Consider the following 17,930-nt stretch of genomic DNA (forward strand, 5'->3'; position numbering starts at 1 on the left):
TCCAGTTTCCCTGCTGAGCCTCTTGCTAAGGCTCCCAGAGAAACCTGGGAGGAGAGCCCATCGCTGAGACCCCGATCCGCGCGCCTGTCCGGGGTCCAGCCCGCAGACTTGGGCCGGGGTCCCCCGTCCACCCCACGACCCCGCTCTCCTCTGTGTCCTGTTCCGCCGCCCCCCCGCCCCCCAGCACACACACGAGTTCACTGCAGGAAACGGGCCTCCAGCCAGGCGCCCAGCAGAGCCTCAGACATCCTGAGAGATCCCCGGACGGTGGAGAGAGTCCTGGCAATCCGGGATGCCCTGGGGTCCCGGGGCTCAGCGTCCTTGGTCTCCTCCCCCTCCCCCACCCTGGCGCACTCAGACTCACGAGGGGCTTGGGGAGGGGTGCGGGGAGCGCGGGCAGAGGGGGCTGTGGGAAGCTGGGCGCGTTCACCGCTGCTCGGGGCGGGAGAGGGAAGGCAGGGCAGAGGTGAGGCGCCAGGAGGGGTGGGGAGCTCTGGGCTGGCCCAGGCGGAGGGCACGGTGTGCGCGCGCGTGCCCCGCGCTGAAATGCCCGGCACGTCGGGGCCGCAGGCCAGAGCCCAGGGCGCCCGCCGAGCCTCCCGGTGTCCTGCTCCTGCGGCCGCGGTCATGACGGAGAACTCGGACAAAGTGCCCATCGCCCTGGTGGGCCCCGACGACGTCGAGTTTTGCAGCCCCCCGGTGAGTACCGCTCACCTGGGGGGCTGCGGTACTGCCCCAGACCTGCTGGGGTCCGGACCACCCCGTCCCGGGTCTGCGATTTGCGTGTCACCGAACTTGGGAGGTGGGGGCAAATTCGGGCGCCCAGATGTGGGCTTGGGGTGGCACCCCACGCGGGTGTGGGTGCACAGGGAGGGCAGCCGCAGATGCGCGCGAAGGGGAAGGTGGACAGGGAGCGAGGAGCGGGCGTCGTGGAGGGGAGCCCGCCGAGACCGCAGACCCGCGGGGCGACGACCGGGAACCGCGAAGAGTTTGCTCAGCGCGCATCCAGGCCTGAGGACCAGGGGACCCGCGGCGGGGGAAGCGCGGGGAAACGGGGCGCCCGGAGGAGCCCGGGGCCGCTGTTCCCCACTCCCTCCCGCACCCCGATGCCGCGGTCGCTGCGCGCAGACTTGACGGGTCCTCTCCCGGCCGCCCGCAGGCGTACGCCGCCGTGACCGTGAAGCCCTCCAGCCCCGCGCGGCTGCTCAAGGTCGGAGCCGTGGTCCTCATTTCGGGGGCGGTGCTGCTGCTTCTGGGGGCCATCGGGGCCTTCTACTTCTGGAAGGGGAGCGACAATCACGTAAGTCCGGAGGCGCACGGGGTGGCCGGGGCCCCTGGATCACTCGCGTGTCCCCTCCTCGGGGGCCCCAGCGGATGCTGTCCCCTCGGGGGCCTCCCGGGCACCTCGTCCCTTCGTCCATCCAACTCCAGACGTGGCTTCCCACTGACGGGCAACTTTGTAGAAAAGCCAGTCTGGGCTTCAAAAGCGGTGTGACCGGGGGATGCAGTGGACGGTTTCAGGGAGGCCCTTCGCGGGGAAGGCGCATCGCAGCCTGGCGCTCCACTGTACAGCCGAGAGACCACGGGTCAGGCACGGCCCCTCTGGCCTCGCCTTCCTCACCCTTAGGAAGAAATGAAACGATGGCCTCTCCCAGCTGAGAAAGGCTGTGTGTGAATTGAACCTGGGACAAAGGCAGCGGAGGAACATTCAGACCTAATAATGGCATGAACCTGACCGCCCACTAGCGCCCTCTTTTTCTCTCTCCCTCCCTCCTTTTCTCTCTGTCTCTCTCTTCTCTCACTCCTCATCCTTTAATTTGCCCTTCCCTCTTGCTGTAAGGGGAAAAAATAAAATAAAATCTAACTTCCTTAAAGATAGCCAATATCTTTAAAAGTCATTTCTGGCCTGGTCACATATGATTTAACGGTAAATGTTTTGCTAACGCCCGTCCTACTTTTTATGAACGCAACTATTTATGTTAAAGCTCCGCTGGTTCTCAAGGAATATAAAAAGTGCTTCTGACCCGAATGGGCAAGAATCCAGGGTGTTCATTAAACACTCTGAGTTTTGTTCACCTATCTAAAGGAGGGGGAGCATTTTATCTTGATGACCGTTGCCAGGCCTGGTGTAAGCTGATTTCAACTAATGGAAAAGAATTCCCTCTCCAGGGTGCACACAAAGGGCTGTTTCTTAATCACTGCCCTCAGAGAATCTGTGACTGCGGTTTTCCCCTTTCTCTCCCACCATGAAAATTCAAAGCATGAACGAATTCCAGTACTTAGGGAAAATGGTGCTGAAAGCAATTCAACCATTTTACACATCACATCTTCTGCAGTCACTGCATAATTTGTATTTTTAACTCAAATGCCTAATGTAGATAAGCATGCCATTTAGCACCGAGTCTGTTTAAGAGACTATATCAAATTTACAAGCATCGATTTGTAGGATCAGAATTGCGCAGTATTTTATGTGTACTTGAGAAGTGCCTTAATGTATTTGTGTATTTTAAATATAGAAGCCGGGCCAGATGCTCATATTCGAAAGCAGCATATCTGAATATTTCTATATCTCCATCTCCATTAATAGCAGGGTTTAGACTGTCATCCCTTGGGAAATGTAAATGCTATCTTTTAGATGACAAAAATTCCATGGTATGGGTCCTTTGGGGACAAAAATAGCTTTGCTTTTTTTTTTTTTTTTTTGGTAAAGATTTGGGTCATGATATATATTTATATATATATATTATATATATATATCATTTATATATTTGGCATTTAATTATTCAAGGCATTTAATTATTCAAGGCAAATAGGGTTAACTGACAAGCTTCTAGAAAGAGAGATTGAAAGATCATCCAAAATGAGTAGGGCCTCCTTTTATCATAACTTTTACTTCACTGCAAGATGGTGGGTTGTCTGGTTCAAGAGAGTGGTATTAAATTCTAAAAATACAGAGGAAGGGTGAATCACATTTTATTGCCAACAATAGAAGTTACTGCTGTCTCCTCTACAGGTAGGAGAATGAAGAAAATCGTCGTAGGGTTTTTTTTTTTTCCAACTCCCAAAATATTCCATGCTGATCCATATTATTTAAGTCTGAAAAACAAACCACAAAATACTAAATAGAGTAAGTTTGGTACCATCCACACATAGCATATGCACAGGTCTGCTTTCCCTGAATGCAAATCTCAATGGTCCAAACAAAACATAATCAGAGAAGGTCAGTCTCTGTCAAACAGACAGAGACCCACTCTTTGGAGATTACCCATGCCTCTGTTCCTCTGTATTGGTTTATAGAGGAGAAGCAGCAGTAATTCACCTCCTGTGCCTTTCATATGGATAAATCCCCTTAGGACAGGTTTACTGGAAATCAGCTAGAGGACTCTGAAGCATTGAAGTGTTAATAATGAGGGGACAAGTGACTGGGCTCAAATATTGAGGTCATGTTTCATCCACATTATTTTCAATGGAACAAGGCATTGAAATATGGGAAATTCCCACCAATATGAGATAACTGACAACCCAAGCGCCTGGGATGAGGGGATGAGATCATCGCTTGGGGCCTTTATTCTCAGCCTGATTTTTTGAGATGTTGATCCCAAACATGATGTAATTATCTTATGAACCCAGGCTTTATTAGAAACTCATTAGCAAATCTCCTTGGCTGTAAAAGGCACCATATTGAGCAGAATTTTGGCACATAATAAACTTTCTTTGTGCTTGAATGGAAATAGCCTTAGGTGCTAACAGCTCCATCAGTTTAGAGCAGATATTGTGATTACTGCTTCACCAACCCAGCCTTCTCCTGAGCTTGGGGGCTCAGTACTTTTTACCGGTCTCCAACCCCAGGCACTTCAGGAGGACACAAACCCCCTCTGCTGCTCTGGGGCAAGCAGGGGCTGCAGCTCCATTAAAAGGATGCAATACCCAGGCCTGGTTAGGGTGTTTTGTTGAGTGGGAAGGTGGAGAAGGGTGATGATGGAAGAAAGTGAATTCTGCGCACAAGCCACTGTTCCAGGGTTATGATCTTGTCTCCTTAAGATTTTCTAAGAATTTGGAAATAGTTCATTTCTTAAATCCAGGATCACTCTAGTAGTAAAAAGTTTATGTGCAAGGCTTAAAGAAAAAAAAAAGAGCCTCTTGTCTCATGAGTGAAGGACGGACACTCTTGCCAGCAGAAACTCACACACGTGTTGTCCACCATGCACCCCTTAACAGCCAAAATTAACTCAGATGAATAGTGGCTGTTCAGAGAGCGCGGGGGCCAAACAGAGCCTGCTTTCTGAGCCTCATCTGCAGGGAGCCCAGGCTCAGCCAAAGAAAACAGGTTTCCCCAAACGGGCTGATGGCGAGGACCGCCGAGGTGCAAAGTGGAAACGGATTGGTGGGCTCCACTCCCACGCCCCTAGATCAGAACCCCCAGCAGTGGCTCTCACGATCAGCTGAGCTGGGGGGGGGGGGGGGCAGTGTCCTGCAGGAGGCGACGTTCATCAGAAGGAGGGAAGGACCTGTGCTCAGAGGTGGTGAATGCCGGGATTTTCTCTTCCACTGCCTACAAGGGTACCAGCCACCGTGTCTCCATCTCTGCTGATCAAACAGTGCTTTGTGGGTCTTGCAATAATGAGTTTTCTACAAGTAATGACCCAGTAACAACAGATACTTTCCCCAGGGTTTGTCCATGGGGGCAGTTAGCTGTTTCTCATAATAAGGGAGAAAAATCTGACTTGAATTGAATTTGAGCTCTTTGCAGTTCTGACCTACCGACCTGACACTAAGTAGCTCGTGTCATCAGTTCCCACTCCGTCCACTTGGAAGAGTGTGTATCTCACACAACACACAAGAGATACATTATGTATCATATATGCGCCTCCTTGTTGGCTCAGTCAGTAAATAATCCGCCTGCAATGCAGGAGACCCGGGTTCAATCCCTGGGTGGGGAAGATCCCCTGGAGAAGGGCATGGCAACCCACACCAGTATTCTTGCCTGGAGAATCCCATGGAGAGAGGAGCCTGGCGGGCTACAGTCCATGGGATTGTGAGAGTCGGACATGACTGAGCCACTAAACCATATATCACACATAAGATATAGTGTGTTAGTCACTGAGTCCTGTCCAACTCTTTGTGGGGATGGACTGTAGCCCGCCAGGCTCCTCTGTCCATGGGATTCTCCAGGCAAGAATACTGGAGTGGGTTGCCATGTCCTTCTCCAGGAAGATATAGATATATACATAAATATGCTTCTAAGTCAGACAATGGAAGGAAAGAGAAGAGAAGCCCACCTACTACCCCACAGTGCAGAGAAGTTTCTTGCAGAGCAGCAGTGGTTTAAATCACTTTTTAAACCAGTGTCCTAACCAGGTGTCTAAACTAAGAGAGCCCTGTTGGGAACTTCCCTGGCGGTCCAGTGGCTAAGACTCCATGGTCCCAACACAGGAGGCCCAGGTTCGATCCTGGTCAGGGAACTAGATCCCACACGCCTCAACGAACATCGAGGATCCTGAGTCTCACAACTTATTTGGCACAACCAAAGAAATAAATATTTTTTTAAAGAGAGAGAGAGAGAGCCCTTTGGATCCTGTAATTTAGTGGTACACTGTAAAAAGGGTTTTTCAAATGCTGGGATTTTAAACAAGATGTTACTTAGAAATGCAACACATGAAACAGATCAGAAGCAAAGCTGCTCTGGTCAAATTGCAGATGGACCGTGGGTGGGGGGGATTCGGGTAAAGGAACCTCACGGTCCCACCTGCTCTGGGCCACCTCTGTGACACCCCAGAGCTCTGATGACATAAATGAAAACCCCCTCTGAGGTTCCCGCTTCATCGTTTGGCATTCACGGCAACTCCCAAGATGCAGAGCTAAGTGGGGTAGCCAGCTGTTTTTCTGATTCCCTGCCCAGTGCTCCCGCACAATGCCAAAACTCTCTCCCTTCTCCCCACACATCTCGTGACAACGCCTTACAACACCTTACGTCTGCCCCATAGCGTCATTCATAGGAGTCCCTCTTATTTTGAGTAGAAACAGATGTGCACGTGGACCTGCTGTCTGTGACGTGGCTGTGTCTCAGGCATACCCCAGTCCTGTCTGCAGTCCTTACTGTATACCACCCTCCATGCCAAGTCTTGACTGAAGGATTTTTTAAAAATACCTTCAAATTGAGGTGCCACTGCAGATTTGATTGGTTAACAGCCCAGTGAACCCTCTGCCTCTTCAATGTCCGTTTATCCATCAATAGATCTCAACTCTGGCTGCAGAGTAGAACTGACCTTTAGAAAAAGAAAGATCTGCCCTCAAGCCACATCCCTGCAGGTTCTGATTTGATCCATCCTGTGGAGGCAACCCAGGTGTGGTAGCTGAAGATTCTCCTTAGATGCGTCTCTGTGCCACCAGGACTGCAAACCACTGAGCTCTTCAGATTAGTATCAGAGACGATCAAAGCCTTTACTTTCAAGATATTATTTAAGAAATCATTGTATTAAGTGATTGGTGGATGAATGAAGTCCTCCCAGATAAATGTCTTACTATTAAGGATGATTCAGTGTATCTCTCAGACACAGGAATGCTAATTTGTATAAAGATAAGCCCTGAATTGCTCTAAGAGGGACGCATCACTAATTCTGGTGTTCACTTCCAGATTTACAACGTCCATTATACCATGAGTATCAATGGGAAATTACAAGATGGGTCAATGGAAATAGATGCTGGGAACAACCTGGAGACCTTTAAAATGGGAAGTGGAGCTGAAGAAGCGGTTGAAGTTAATGATTTCCAGAATGTAAGTATATTTCATGCATTTAGGAAGTTTAACTAGGCAAGCCTGGGAGACGCCTCATTCAGGGAGAAGGCGAGCCCCTCACACACACCCAAATGGGAACTGCTCCTTATGGCGGTCATGGTGCCGCCAACCCCCCTGAACCACGTCGAGTGTTCTCTCTGAGGAAGGATCACTCTCTGCCCTTGACATTTTCAAAATGAAAAAAAACCAACCCCTTAGCACTGAAAAAAGACAAGTTCTTGGAGCTATCCAAAGTCTTGGCAGAAAGACTTGCAAGAGCTCTTTTTCACCAAGCAGCCTTCTTAACACGGTGACTAAAATGCCCAAGGTCTCCCAGAATGTGGCAAGATCTAAAACTAGCAGTTATCGAGAAGAGGGAAACTTTAATGACCTGATAATCTAATCAACAGCAGGTGGGATCTATTTACACACATGTCTCAGTGCTCCAGGTTTCCCGTTTAATCCAGAAAATGAGCATGGAGAAATTCGCCTAGTGTATCATCTGCTGTCTGAACAGAGCCCATTACAGATGAAACATTCGAGTCTCCTTTGCAAAGGACACACATGTTTGTTTTCAAAAATTCAATTTACAGGCAATTGGAGACATCAAGCCATGCATGGATGCTTCAGTGGACATCTGTGAACCCAAGTGTCACTCCAGGCCTCCTCTCTGGCTGGCCACCATAAATATCCCATTCTCTCTCTTGTTCTAGGAAGAGAAACAGGCCTCACTGTTTGTGCTCTCCTATTAAATCTATAGATGGAGTAGGTGAGACTTCCTCATGAAAAAAGGCTCTTAAAAATAATGTCTCTTCTGATAGTTTATTGGCCTGCAAACATCTCACCGACCTGTCTTCCTCTGATTGATGAGAAAAACTAGAGGTGCTTTTCATTTGAATGAAAGAACTCCCCTTGTTGATAGCCAAACACACTTCACAAGCCCTTTTGAATATCAAACAGATGCTAACCTTCGAGCTCGGCTGATGTTAGACATTATTTGGCGAGGACAAGGGCTGGTTGTGTTTGGCGTGGGCTCTGCCCTGGGGACGGGCTCCGCAGTCCTGTGAGTGCCCAGCTCCATTTCCTTTGGTCATAGCTTTGCAAATGGTTCTGGTCGAGTCCCAGAGATAATTTCTCTAGACCTATTAAAGGCTTTTACTGCAAGACCCAGGACAAGGTAAAAGGCATTTTTTTCTTTGCACTGCTCAATATAAAATCATAAAATGTGACTCCCACACATGCATCTTTCATTCAACCCAGAACAAAATTGAATACGCAGGATATGCCACAATATCAAGATATGCAAAAGTAGCTATGCAGATAAATAAGAAAAGATCCATCTCTCTCAACATGTGTATGTATCAGGAATGTCCTTTTAAAATATTTAATCCCAAACCTATATTTCTGTTTTATAAACCTTCGGTTCTCATAATGGTATTGATTGTGTTTTGTTCTTAGAGGCCAACGGGGCCACAAATATTTTATAAACTGATCAATTCTCTTTGATAGCTTCCACATTTCTCTAAGTCAGAACTGGTGAGTAGAACATTTTTTTGATGGATAGAACCTGTTATGGGTTTAAATAAGCCTGGACTTCTGAAAACACATGAATCAGCCACTGTGGTACCTGAACTATTACTTCCTCCTGTATTACAAACCGTCAGTCAAGTTCAGGAAGCGTTTATGGGAGCTGACTATCTATATGCAAAGGATGGTGTGAAGCATGGAGTATGCAAAGACGACTGACACTTGTTCCCTCTCCCAAGGACATTAGGAGATGGACATTCACAGAGAAGTGGCTTTAGGTCAGGCTGGGAGACACGCTGCCACGGAGCTATGAGCAGAGCTGTGGGGTCCTCGTGGAGGAGGCCATTGCTGCTAGCGAGGAGGTGGAGCAGGTTTTGCAGAGGTGGCGATGAAGCCAAATCCAGCCTCTGGGCTCTGACACTGAATTAGTATTCAGAGTTCTGAGTGAAGTAGAAAGGATAGCTTTCTCGCTTTGCCAGGCAAAGGGAGCCACAGTGGACTAATGCCCTCAAAACTGTGTCCCAACCTGGAGGGGGTAGTGAGAAGTTTCATGGTAATGGTTCAAAGAGGGTGTGATTGGCTATGGACATTCTTTTGATTGGTTGGTGGTAAGGTAAGTGGGAGTCAGCATCATCAACCTCCTGGTTCCAGCTGATGGGGTCTCAGTACTTGTGGGCAGCATACAGTTAAGTTCTCCCATTAGAAAGGGGTTTCAGTATATGCAAAACAACTCATAGATATTACTGTGTGTATCGCTTGATGGGGAACTAGGACCCTGCCCCAAGGCTGCACCATTGTTTCTCTGGACTGTCCTTCCCCAGTATCTGCATCCTCTCCCTTCCCTAATTAACAGCTGTTTGAACCTGGCCATTGGAACTCAGGAAAGGTTGTGAAGGCTGAATGAAGCCTTTTTCCTGTAATCAAAGAAATGGGGGACACAGAAAGCTTTTGTGTGCAGGAACCCTGCAGGGTCCTACTCGCTATCAGCAACAGCTGAACCAGGTCTGGAAGAATGGTTAGGATTTCAACCGCAGAGAGGCAGAGGCAGGGCTTTCCAGGCCCAGGGAAGGATATGCCATACCCGTGTTCAGGTCTGCTCCCAAGATCTAAGTAGGGAGCTTAGGAAGTGAGGGAGGGGGGAAGATGGAGATGCAGGTGGGCCCAGAGTAGGAAAGTTTCTGAATTGTAGGTGAACAGCCTCCCTTGCTAACCCCACCAAAATTGTATGGAGCCAGTGGTGGGAAAGAGCCCCCGAGAGGGAATTTGCACTGAATGAAGGGCTCCAGGCTCTACACCATTGGAGAAAAGAGTTATTCCGGTCCCTTGTTGCAGAAGGTAAGGCAGACTCCATCCAAGGGAGGCTACCACTGTGGGGTTTTGTAGTTAAGGAGAGAGCAGGCTCAACTCTGAATATAGTAAGGAAAACTGGGGCATAACAGCCACGGAGCAAGATGGGGTGCTGGTGGATGGGGAATTACTAAGAGGTAGAGTCGTTCTTCGCTAAACTGACCTAATAGGATTTTTGCTGCAGGCAGGTCAGGGGGATCAGATATCCAGTTTGATCAGACTAAGGCTGACTCAGCAGGATTCTTGCTAAAATTGGAATAAACCGGCCAAGACAGAGCCCAAGGTTGGGGCCTAGAGGACTCAGAGGTGCCTGACTAGAGTTAGGTCACGAGAATCTCTGTAAACCCCTGAGGAACACAGAAGCTAGTTCTGTTCATAATGTATGAAAGTTGTACCCTCAAAAGTATCAGTGCTGTTGGCTTAAGTCAACCCTTTCAACCCTAATGACCCACAGATGTAACAGAAATCCTGGTTAGAAATTAAGATAGTTCTCCAAGAAAGCACAGGAGCAGGAGAAAATAAAGGCAGAGAGAATGGCCTCCAATTTTGGAAGACACAACATTTTAATAAATATTAAATAAATACTTCTAAAACTAAAAAAATAAGATAGAATGGTGGATATAAACAGATTTTCACTATACAGTTCTTTTGACCTTGTGTATATTTGAAATTTTTTAATTTAAAAAGCTGGAGGGAGGACTTCGCTGGTGGTCTAGTGACTGGGACCCCATGCTCCCAAGGTGAGGGGTCTGGGTTTGGTCGCCAGTTGGGGAACTCACATGCCTCAACTAGCACCTGCTGCAGCCAAATTAATTAACTTAAAACTGGAGGGGGAGAAAATGGACAGCACAGTCTATCTGATAGGTAAGTAGGTTATTGGTTTCAAGAATCCATTTGGCACCTAACTATAACACAAAGAAAAAATAAAGTGAAAGTAATTTATAATACAATTAGAACTTGAGCCTAATGTACCTTGAAAACGTCATAGTCATATGCTTGGGTCACTATCTATGCCACAGCCTAAAATGCAGACTGACCTAAGTATGTGCTGAGAAATTAAATATCCGATATTTTTCTCTAAACGGCTTCCCTGGTGGCTCAGTGGTAAAGAATCTCCCTGCCAAGGCAGGAGATGGGGGTTCGATCCCTAGGTCGGAAAGACCCTAAGGAAATGGGACCCCACTCCAGTATTCTTTCCTGGGAAATCCCATGGACAAAGGAGCCTGGCAGACTATACAGTCTGTGGGTCACAAAAGCGTCGGACACAACTTAGTGACTAAACAACAAAATCTTCTCAAATAGTAAACAAAAGTAACATTTCTCTCAGTTTTCATAATAATTCCACTCCTAGGAAATCCTTTGTACATTAAGACTGTGCCAAAAATCACGTTACATTTACATTAAAACAGTGTTAGGTTCCAGGCTCAAGTGCTTACAATCCAGTTTTTCAGCCAAGATTCTGGGCAGTTGGTTCTTCAGAGTTCCCCCAGGCTGGTCGGGACCAGGCACCCCTGGGCCATGCCCAACAAAGGGTCAGAGAGCCCCTAGTTTTGTGACAATAAAAAACTCCCTCAAAAGTTTCTAAATCACCCTCCTGGGGGAAGGTCCCCTTGCCCGCCTTGGGAATTTCTAGTTTAAGCCACAGAAATAAATGAGACCCCTAAAAAGAAAAAACTGTGTGGCTAAAATGAGATTAGCTGACTTTGGATAAAAGGATGTTAGATCATTGGGATCCTCACTCACTACCTTTGTTAGCAAACATCTTCATTATCACCAGCTTCTAAGGTCTTGTTTGTTTGCAAAAACAGGAAATTTGCCTCTTTCTTGTGCTATTCCCTTCCCTCTGTTTAATCTCTTAGCATTTCTGGCTGCTTGATATGGATTTGTAGCTACATAGGGTGGTTAATACGTGTGAATTCCTTCCCACAGGACCCATCCCCATGGGGCTTCAGTTTTCTTTGCAGCCCGTAGACCGACTGTCAGAACTAACTCAATACTAGACACATTCAGGGCTGTGAATCCATCCGTAGTCAGTTCTCTCCCTGGGGAAATGGTAATGGATAGATGGTGCTTCCTCCCCGGCATCTCCTCTCAGAAGCTACAATGGTTTGAAGTCAAGAGATCTAACATGGGCAGAGGCGGGTGGGAGGCTGGTCAAAATCTTGGCTTTCTCCTCCCACCAAAGCCAAATAAAAAATATGGCGACAGAGTTTGGAGGAAATAGAAAGGTAACTAATTCCCAGCTGGTGGACAGGGGAACACAGTAGGTTCACGCCTCAAGAACTGTGCCCACCCTCCCCCCAAGAGGAGTCTGCGGGCTTAAATAAGGACTCCCAATTAGGAGCCAGTGACGAGGAGCAAAGGTGTTAGCATCCTGATTCCTTCCTTTTTCGTTGTTTCAAAGACAGTCATAGGCTGGCATCATTAACCCAGCAATTGAGTCTGGTGGCTCTGTGGCCTTCTTTCTGATGTGTAAAAAGCTGAAGCTGAAACTCCGATACTTTGGCCACCTGATGCGAAGAACTGACTCATCAGAAAAGACGCTGATGCTGGGAAAGACTGAAGGCAAAAGGAGAAGGGGACGACAGAGGATGAGATGGTTAGATAGCATCACCGACTCAACGGACATGAATTTGAGCAAACTCCGAGAGGTAGTAGAGGACAGAGGAGCCTGGTGTGCTGCAGTCCATGGGATTGCAAAGAGTTGGACACGGACACGACTGAGCGATTAGCAACAAGCAGCAATAAGGGGAAGTGTTGTAAGGGTAAACACCAGATATGGGATGCAGATACGGGGTGTATTTCGCATAGAGTCGAAGGAAGATGGGTGTGAAGCGTAGCTCCTGCAGAGTTAGGGGCAGGAAGGCAAGCTTAGTTGCGGACATGCAGAGTTAGGAGCCGTTAAAGTGAAAAACCAGGGATGTTCAGGCCTGCTCACTGTTTTCTTTACCTTCTTTGTTCTCAGGAGACGGAAAGAAAACTCATTCCTCTTTTTTTTTTTTTTTCTTTTCACTGCAGCAGAGGCAGTAATCCCCCTCCCCAAACTTTCGTTTTTCAAACCATGTGCCATAGATTGACATGTAGAATAAGAACAACTGACCTCTGGGAGACAGCGTGGTAGAGAGCAGTGGTTCCCCAAGTGTGTTCTTTAGGCGACCAGCAGCAGCAGCACTGAGAGCTGGTTAGAAATGCACGGTTCAGCCCTCACGCCAGACCCCCGGATTCAGAAACTGGTGGGGGGTCCGTACAGTATTTTGTTTCATGAGTCCTCCAGGTGATTTGGTTGCAAGGAAAAGTTTGTGAGTCACTAGTACAGAGGGAACTTGGGTCCAGAGGCTGTGCCTTAGTACCCTGAGGCTGCTATAACAAATTACCACGGACTAGGTGACTTCTACACAACAGAAGTGTGTGTCTCATAGTTCTGGAGGCTGAGAAGTCCAAGACTAAGGTGCCAGCAGGTTGCCTTTCTAGTGACGGCCTTGCTTTCTAGCTCACGGAAGGCTGTCTTCTCACTGTGTCCTACTCACAAGGCAGAAGGAGCTCTCTGGGGAAAGGACGCTAATCCTATTCATGAGGGCTCCACCCTCATGACCTCATGTGTTCTAAGTTGCTTTGGTCATGTCCAACTCTTTGCAACCCTATAGACTGTAGCCTGCAAGGTTCCTCTCTGTCCATGGGATTTTCCAGCAATAATACTGCAGTGGGTTGCCATTTCCTTCTCCAGGGGATCTTCCCGATCCAGGGATCAAACCTGAGTCTCTTATGTCTTCTGCCTTGGCAGGTGGGTTCTTTACCACTAGTACCACCTGGGAAGCCTCGTGACCTCACCCTTCCCAAAGACCCACTTCCAGGTACCCCCGCACGGGGCGTTAGGTTTCAGCATACGAATCTAGGTGGGGGTGGGTGAGACGCAAAGATTCAGTGCAGAGTAGGCTACTGATGTAAATCTTTGTGGATTCCATCTGTGGGTCAGGAAGACCCCTGGAGAAGGAAATGGACAGAGGGGCCTGGCAGGCTACAGTCCAGGTGGTCCCAAAGAGTCAGACATGACTAAGCGAGTGTGCGCACACGCGTGCACACACACATACACACACACACACCCTGAACAAGTCTCTTTCTCCCGAGACTGGTGGTCCTCAACCCCAGCTTACATCATAAATACACAGGGAGCTTTTAAGCATGCCAGTGTCTGGGCACAGCCACAAGCCAGTTAAATGGGAATCTCTTAGGGGAGGCCCAGACATCTGTGTTTTTAAAATCTCTCCATGTGATTTTGGTGCAGAATCGAGACCCTCTGCAATAAGCCCGGAGTTCTTCCTCTGTCGAGGGCTGGGAATGAGGGCTCAAGCCTCCTCCTCCTTCTGGGTGAGAGGTGATGCGGGGAGGAATAAGTGAGATGCGTTACACGTGCATGTGGTCGATCGGGCCGTAAGAAAATCGACGAGGAGCTTCAAGAGGAAGGAGCCGTTCCTTCTGTCTGTCGCCCACCCATGTTTGCAGGGCGCCTGGCTCTGAGCTTCCATTCGGTGTAACTTTCTGTGAAGATCCTCAAGCGTGACTGACATGTGACTTCCTTCTTCCTTTAAGAGGGCTGAATGCTGGGGCTTCTCTGGTGGTCCCGTGGTTAAGACTCTGAGCTTCCACTGCACAGGGCACAGGTTCAATCTCCAATCAGGAGAAAAGAAAAGAAAAAAATATTAAAAAAAAAAAAAAAAAAGGAGGGCTGAATCCTGCCCTAGGTTTCTAAAGGTGTTTCTCCCTCCCACTCCCTGGTATTGATATATTAGAACAAGTTCTGTGTCTTCCTGACATTTGTCTCAACCCAATAGTAGATTGCCCAGCTGAGAATTTCAGATTCGTGTTGGTGCCTACATTGTTATGGCATATAATCTGTAGATCTTAATACTGGTTTTGGCCACTCCCTAGTCATGGACTTAACCAGAAATGAAAGTAAACACTCTTGGGTCAGGACATAACGCTATGCCTGACGCTCTCCGTGGGCAGAATCAGGGCTGAGCTGTCAGCTAAGACCGGAGCCTTGCGGCTGAGATTTCCCTGGAGGCCAGTCCCTAGGCAGACGAGGAGACATTGTCTATATCTCACGGGACAAAAACAAAACATCCAAGTCCTTGGATAAGTTCTGCGAGCAAACTTCAGCTCCCAGTGTGATAGAAAGCTATTGTTTCCTCTGGGTTCAGCAACTTAAGAAGAATCTGAGTCCACGGAATTCGTTAATTGGACCAGCATCTTCTGAGAACTTCTGTGGGAGCACCAAACGAAAACAAAAAAGAAGAGATGTGGGTTGATCTCAGGCTTAGAGTTGAGTGGGGAGGTGATGTTCATAAGACACAAGGGCCCTGAGAACTCAGTGCCAGATGAGGGGTGGCGAGGGGAGGGCTTTCAGAAAGCCAGAGGAGAAGGGACCCACTTAGACTCTGCTGGGCAGAGAAACCTGCAGGGAGAAGACGGCATTTCCTCTGAGCTTGCAGGATGGGTGGAGCAATTAGCGCACTGCATCCCAGCTCGAAGTCAGACCTTGACAGAAGCCTCCCCATCATGCTGTCTAAAGGACCATCCTAGGACGATCCTAGCAGTCCAGTGGTTAAGACTCCATGCTGCCACTGCAGGGGGTGCATAGGTTCGGTCCCTGGTGGGGGAACTAAGATCCTACATGCCTCACAGCATGGCCAACAATAAAAAATAAAGCACCGTCTCCTGTCACGCCTATTTCCACACCCTGCTTTATTTTTCTCTAGCACTTAACGCCACCTGACTTTATCTCTATTTTTCATTTTTGGTAAATAACACTGAAAGGTAAGCTCCATGGGGCAGAGATGCCACCTGTTTTGTTCACCCCTGTACCTGGCACCTGGAGTAGCACATAGCTCGCAGTAGACTCTCAATACACTGAGTAAATGAACGGATGAACAGAGGATGGATAAACTGTTGTTTCCTAGGGCATCACAGGAATCCGTTTCGCTGGAGGAGAGAAGTGCTACATCAAAGCGCAGGTGAAGGCTCGCATCCCGGAGGTGGACACCCTGGCCAAGCAGAGCATCTCCTCTGAACTGGTGGGTACCAGCCGGCTCCACACAGCAGGAGCGTTGGCACACATTGAAGGCACAACCCTCCTGCCTCCAGATGCTGGATAGGGCTGTGACCAGAACGCCCTCTCTTTCTTCCCTGACAAAGAACTTAATTACTCTGGTCCTACTTGTTGGTTCCAAGTGATCATTCTTACATGATGTTGCGTAATTGAAGGTTTTGGAAAACCAGATTTTAAAGTACATAAAGGGTAATGGTCGTGACATGGCCCTTATTTGCTGATGCTAGGGACTTCCCAGGTGGCACTAGTGGTGAAGAACCCACCTGCTGATGCAGGAGATGTAGGAGATTCGGGTTCAATCCCTGGGTGGAGAAGATCCCCTGAAGAAGGAAATGGCAACCCACTCCAGTATTCTGGCCTGGAGAATCCTATGGACAGAGGAGCCTGGAAGGCTACATAGGGTTGCAATCCATAGGGTTGCAAAGGGTCGCATGCAACTGAAGTGACTTAGCACGCACTCGGGGAACTGATCAGCAATTAAGACAACTTAAAGGACTTCAGGTATTAGGATCATTAAGGGGCTCAGGAGCCTAAAGCCTCACTCCAGCCTCCGTGCCACTCAGCCAGGGGAGAAGTCCTCCTGGAAATTCCTCATAGCTGATCACTCAGCCTCTGCTGGAAGCAATGACCAGGCTCTCCTTCCCCGTGTGTCAGGCAACTTCTTGGGAGGAAGTTCTAATTGTTTTGCCAACATTGAGCTGAATGGCACCCCCTACAATGCTTCTCACCAGTTCAAGTTCAGCCCAATGAGGCTATTCAACATATATAGAATTCCTTTCCTATGTATCAGAACCTTGTGAAGTTCTTTAAACATATTTCATCCATTTATTATTAATAGCTTGCCTTTGAGCTTGGTTTTATAAAAGCTTGCATTAAGAGTTGCACACAGCATTCTAAAGACATATTTAACTGTAATACCTTACACTGATTTGGTGCTTTAGGGCTTACGAAGTAGCCGCATTCATTGTCATCTTCCATTTGAGTTGTAGCAGGGTAGGGTGGAAGAAAAATGGACTTGGAGACTGGGTTCAAATCCCAGCTCTGACGCTTGCTGTGAATGTGGCGTCAGGTTTTTAAGCCTCAGTCTGTCATCTGCAAACGAGGGTGTGCACTCTGTCCCCACAGCCCTGAACTCGCTAGATGATGACTAAACGGATGCTGCTTTGAGTCTTAATTTTATTATGATCACCTCTGATCCTTCCAGGATCCCCAAGAGGGAGGTGAGCCAGGCATCAGCTCCCGAAAGGCAGATGAAGAAAACTAAGAGTAAGCAGTGGCGCCTGGAAACTGCTCGATTGTTGCTCTCCTAGGAGTAGGCCCAGGTGTCTCAACACACAGTTTTTCAAGCTGGCCAGCATGTCCTCAGTATCTCCTCCACTCCCCACTTCCCCAGCCATTCATCCCTCCCATCACTCTCCTCTGATCATGAGCTCATTTGTGGCCCATGAACTGCACCCTTTGGAACACAAGTCTGGACCCGCTCTCTAGAAATGAGACCGAGACCGCCTGTGTTCTGACCTTGAACATCTCTTATTGGGTTACCTTTTCAAGGTCTTATCACTAAGCTTCTGTTATGAAACCTTTAATGAACTGTAATCCTCAACGTTTCCCTCATGAGTAGACGTAAAGAGCCAACTTCCCAACCAGATCTTAACTGACCGAGATCTTATCGTGAGTTTGCAGCGGTACAGGGGCTTCCACACTTCCAACTCGGGGGGGCGTGGGTTCAGTTCCTGGTCAGGGGAACTAAGATCCCACATGTCCTGAGGTGCAGTATAAAAAAAGGTTTGCAGTACATTTTCTGATTTTTTTTAAAAAAACATGGTTTTTTTTCCTGATTTTTAAAAATAACACTTTGTCATTATAGAAATCCAGGAATACATGAAAGGAGAGAGCAGAAAGTCATGCAGAGTTACAAAATCCATGCATAACTAATGCTAGTGTTTTGGTAAATTTTCTTCATGTACAATGTGTGTGATATGCTTTTTATAATTGAAGTTATACTGCTGTACATCCTTATTAGTTTCACTTAACTTTAGGTCTTCCAAAATGTAGGTGATAATGGATTATTGTATGTTATCATATGATTATAATTTTTAATTGATATTAAAACTTGCCTGGTTGTCCAGTAGCTAAGACTCCAAACCACCAATACAGGGGGCTATGGTTTGATCC

The 17,930-nt window shown here is 47.9% G+C and overlaps 1 protein-coding gene across 2 annotated transcripts in view; it reads left to right on the top strand.

Annotated features, from left to right (window-relative positions):
• The first annotated feature begins 400 nt into the window (after positions 1-400).
• CNMD (chondromodulin) overlaps positions 401-17,930 on the top strand; it is a 29,351-nt gene continuing 11,821 nt past the window's right edge. Inside the window, exons 1-4 of one of the 2 annotated variants that reach the window (XM_043478350.1) lie at positions 401-699; positions 1,160-1,300; positions 6,635-6,775; positions 15,607-15,720. In XM_043478350.1, coding sequence (XP_043334285.1) covers positions 547-699; positions 1,160-1,300; positions 6,635-6,775; positions 15,607-15,720 — 549 coding nt within the window. In that variant the 5' untranslated portion in view covers positions 401-546. The remainder of the gene's footprint in view (positions 700-1,159; positions 1,301-6,634; positions 6,776-15,606; positions 15,721-17,930) is intronic. The other variant, XM_043478349.1, reaches the window with a different exon arrangement.

Source organism: Cervus canadensis, chromosome 9 (assembly GCF_019320065.1).
Source record: "Cervus canadensis isolate Bull #8, Minnesota chromosome 9, ASM1932006v1, whole genome shotgun sequence".
NCBI classification, from domain to species: Eukaryota; Metazoa; Chordata; class Mammalia; order Artiodactyla; family Cervidae; genus Cervus; species Cervus canadensis.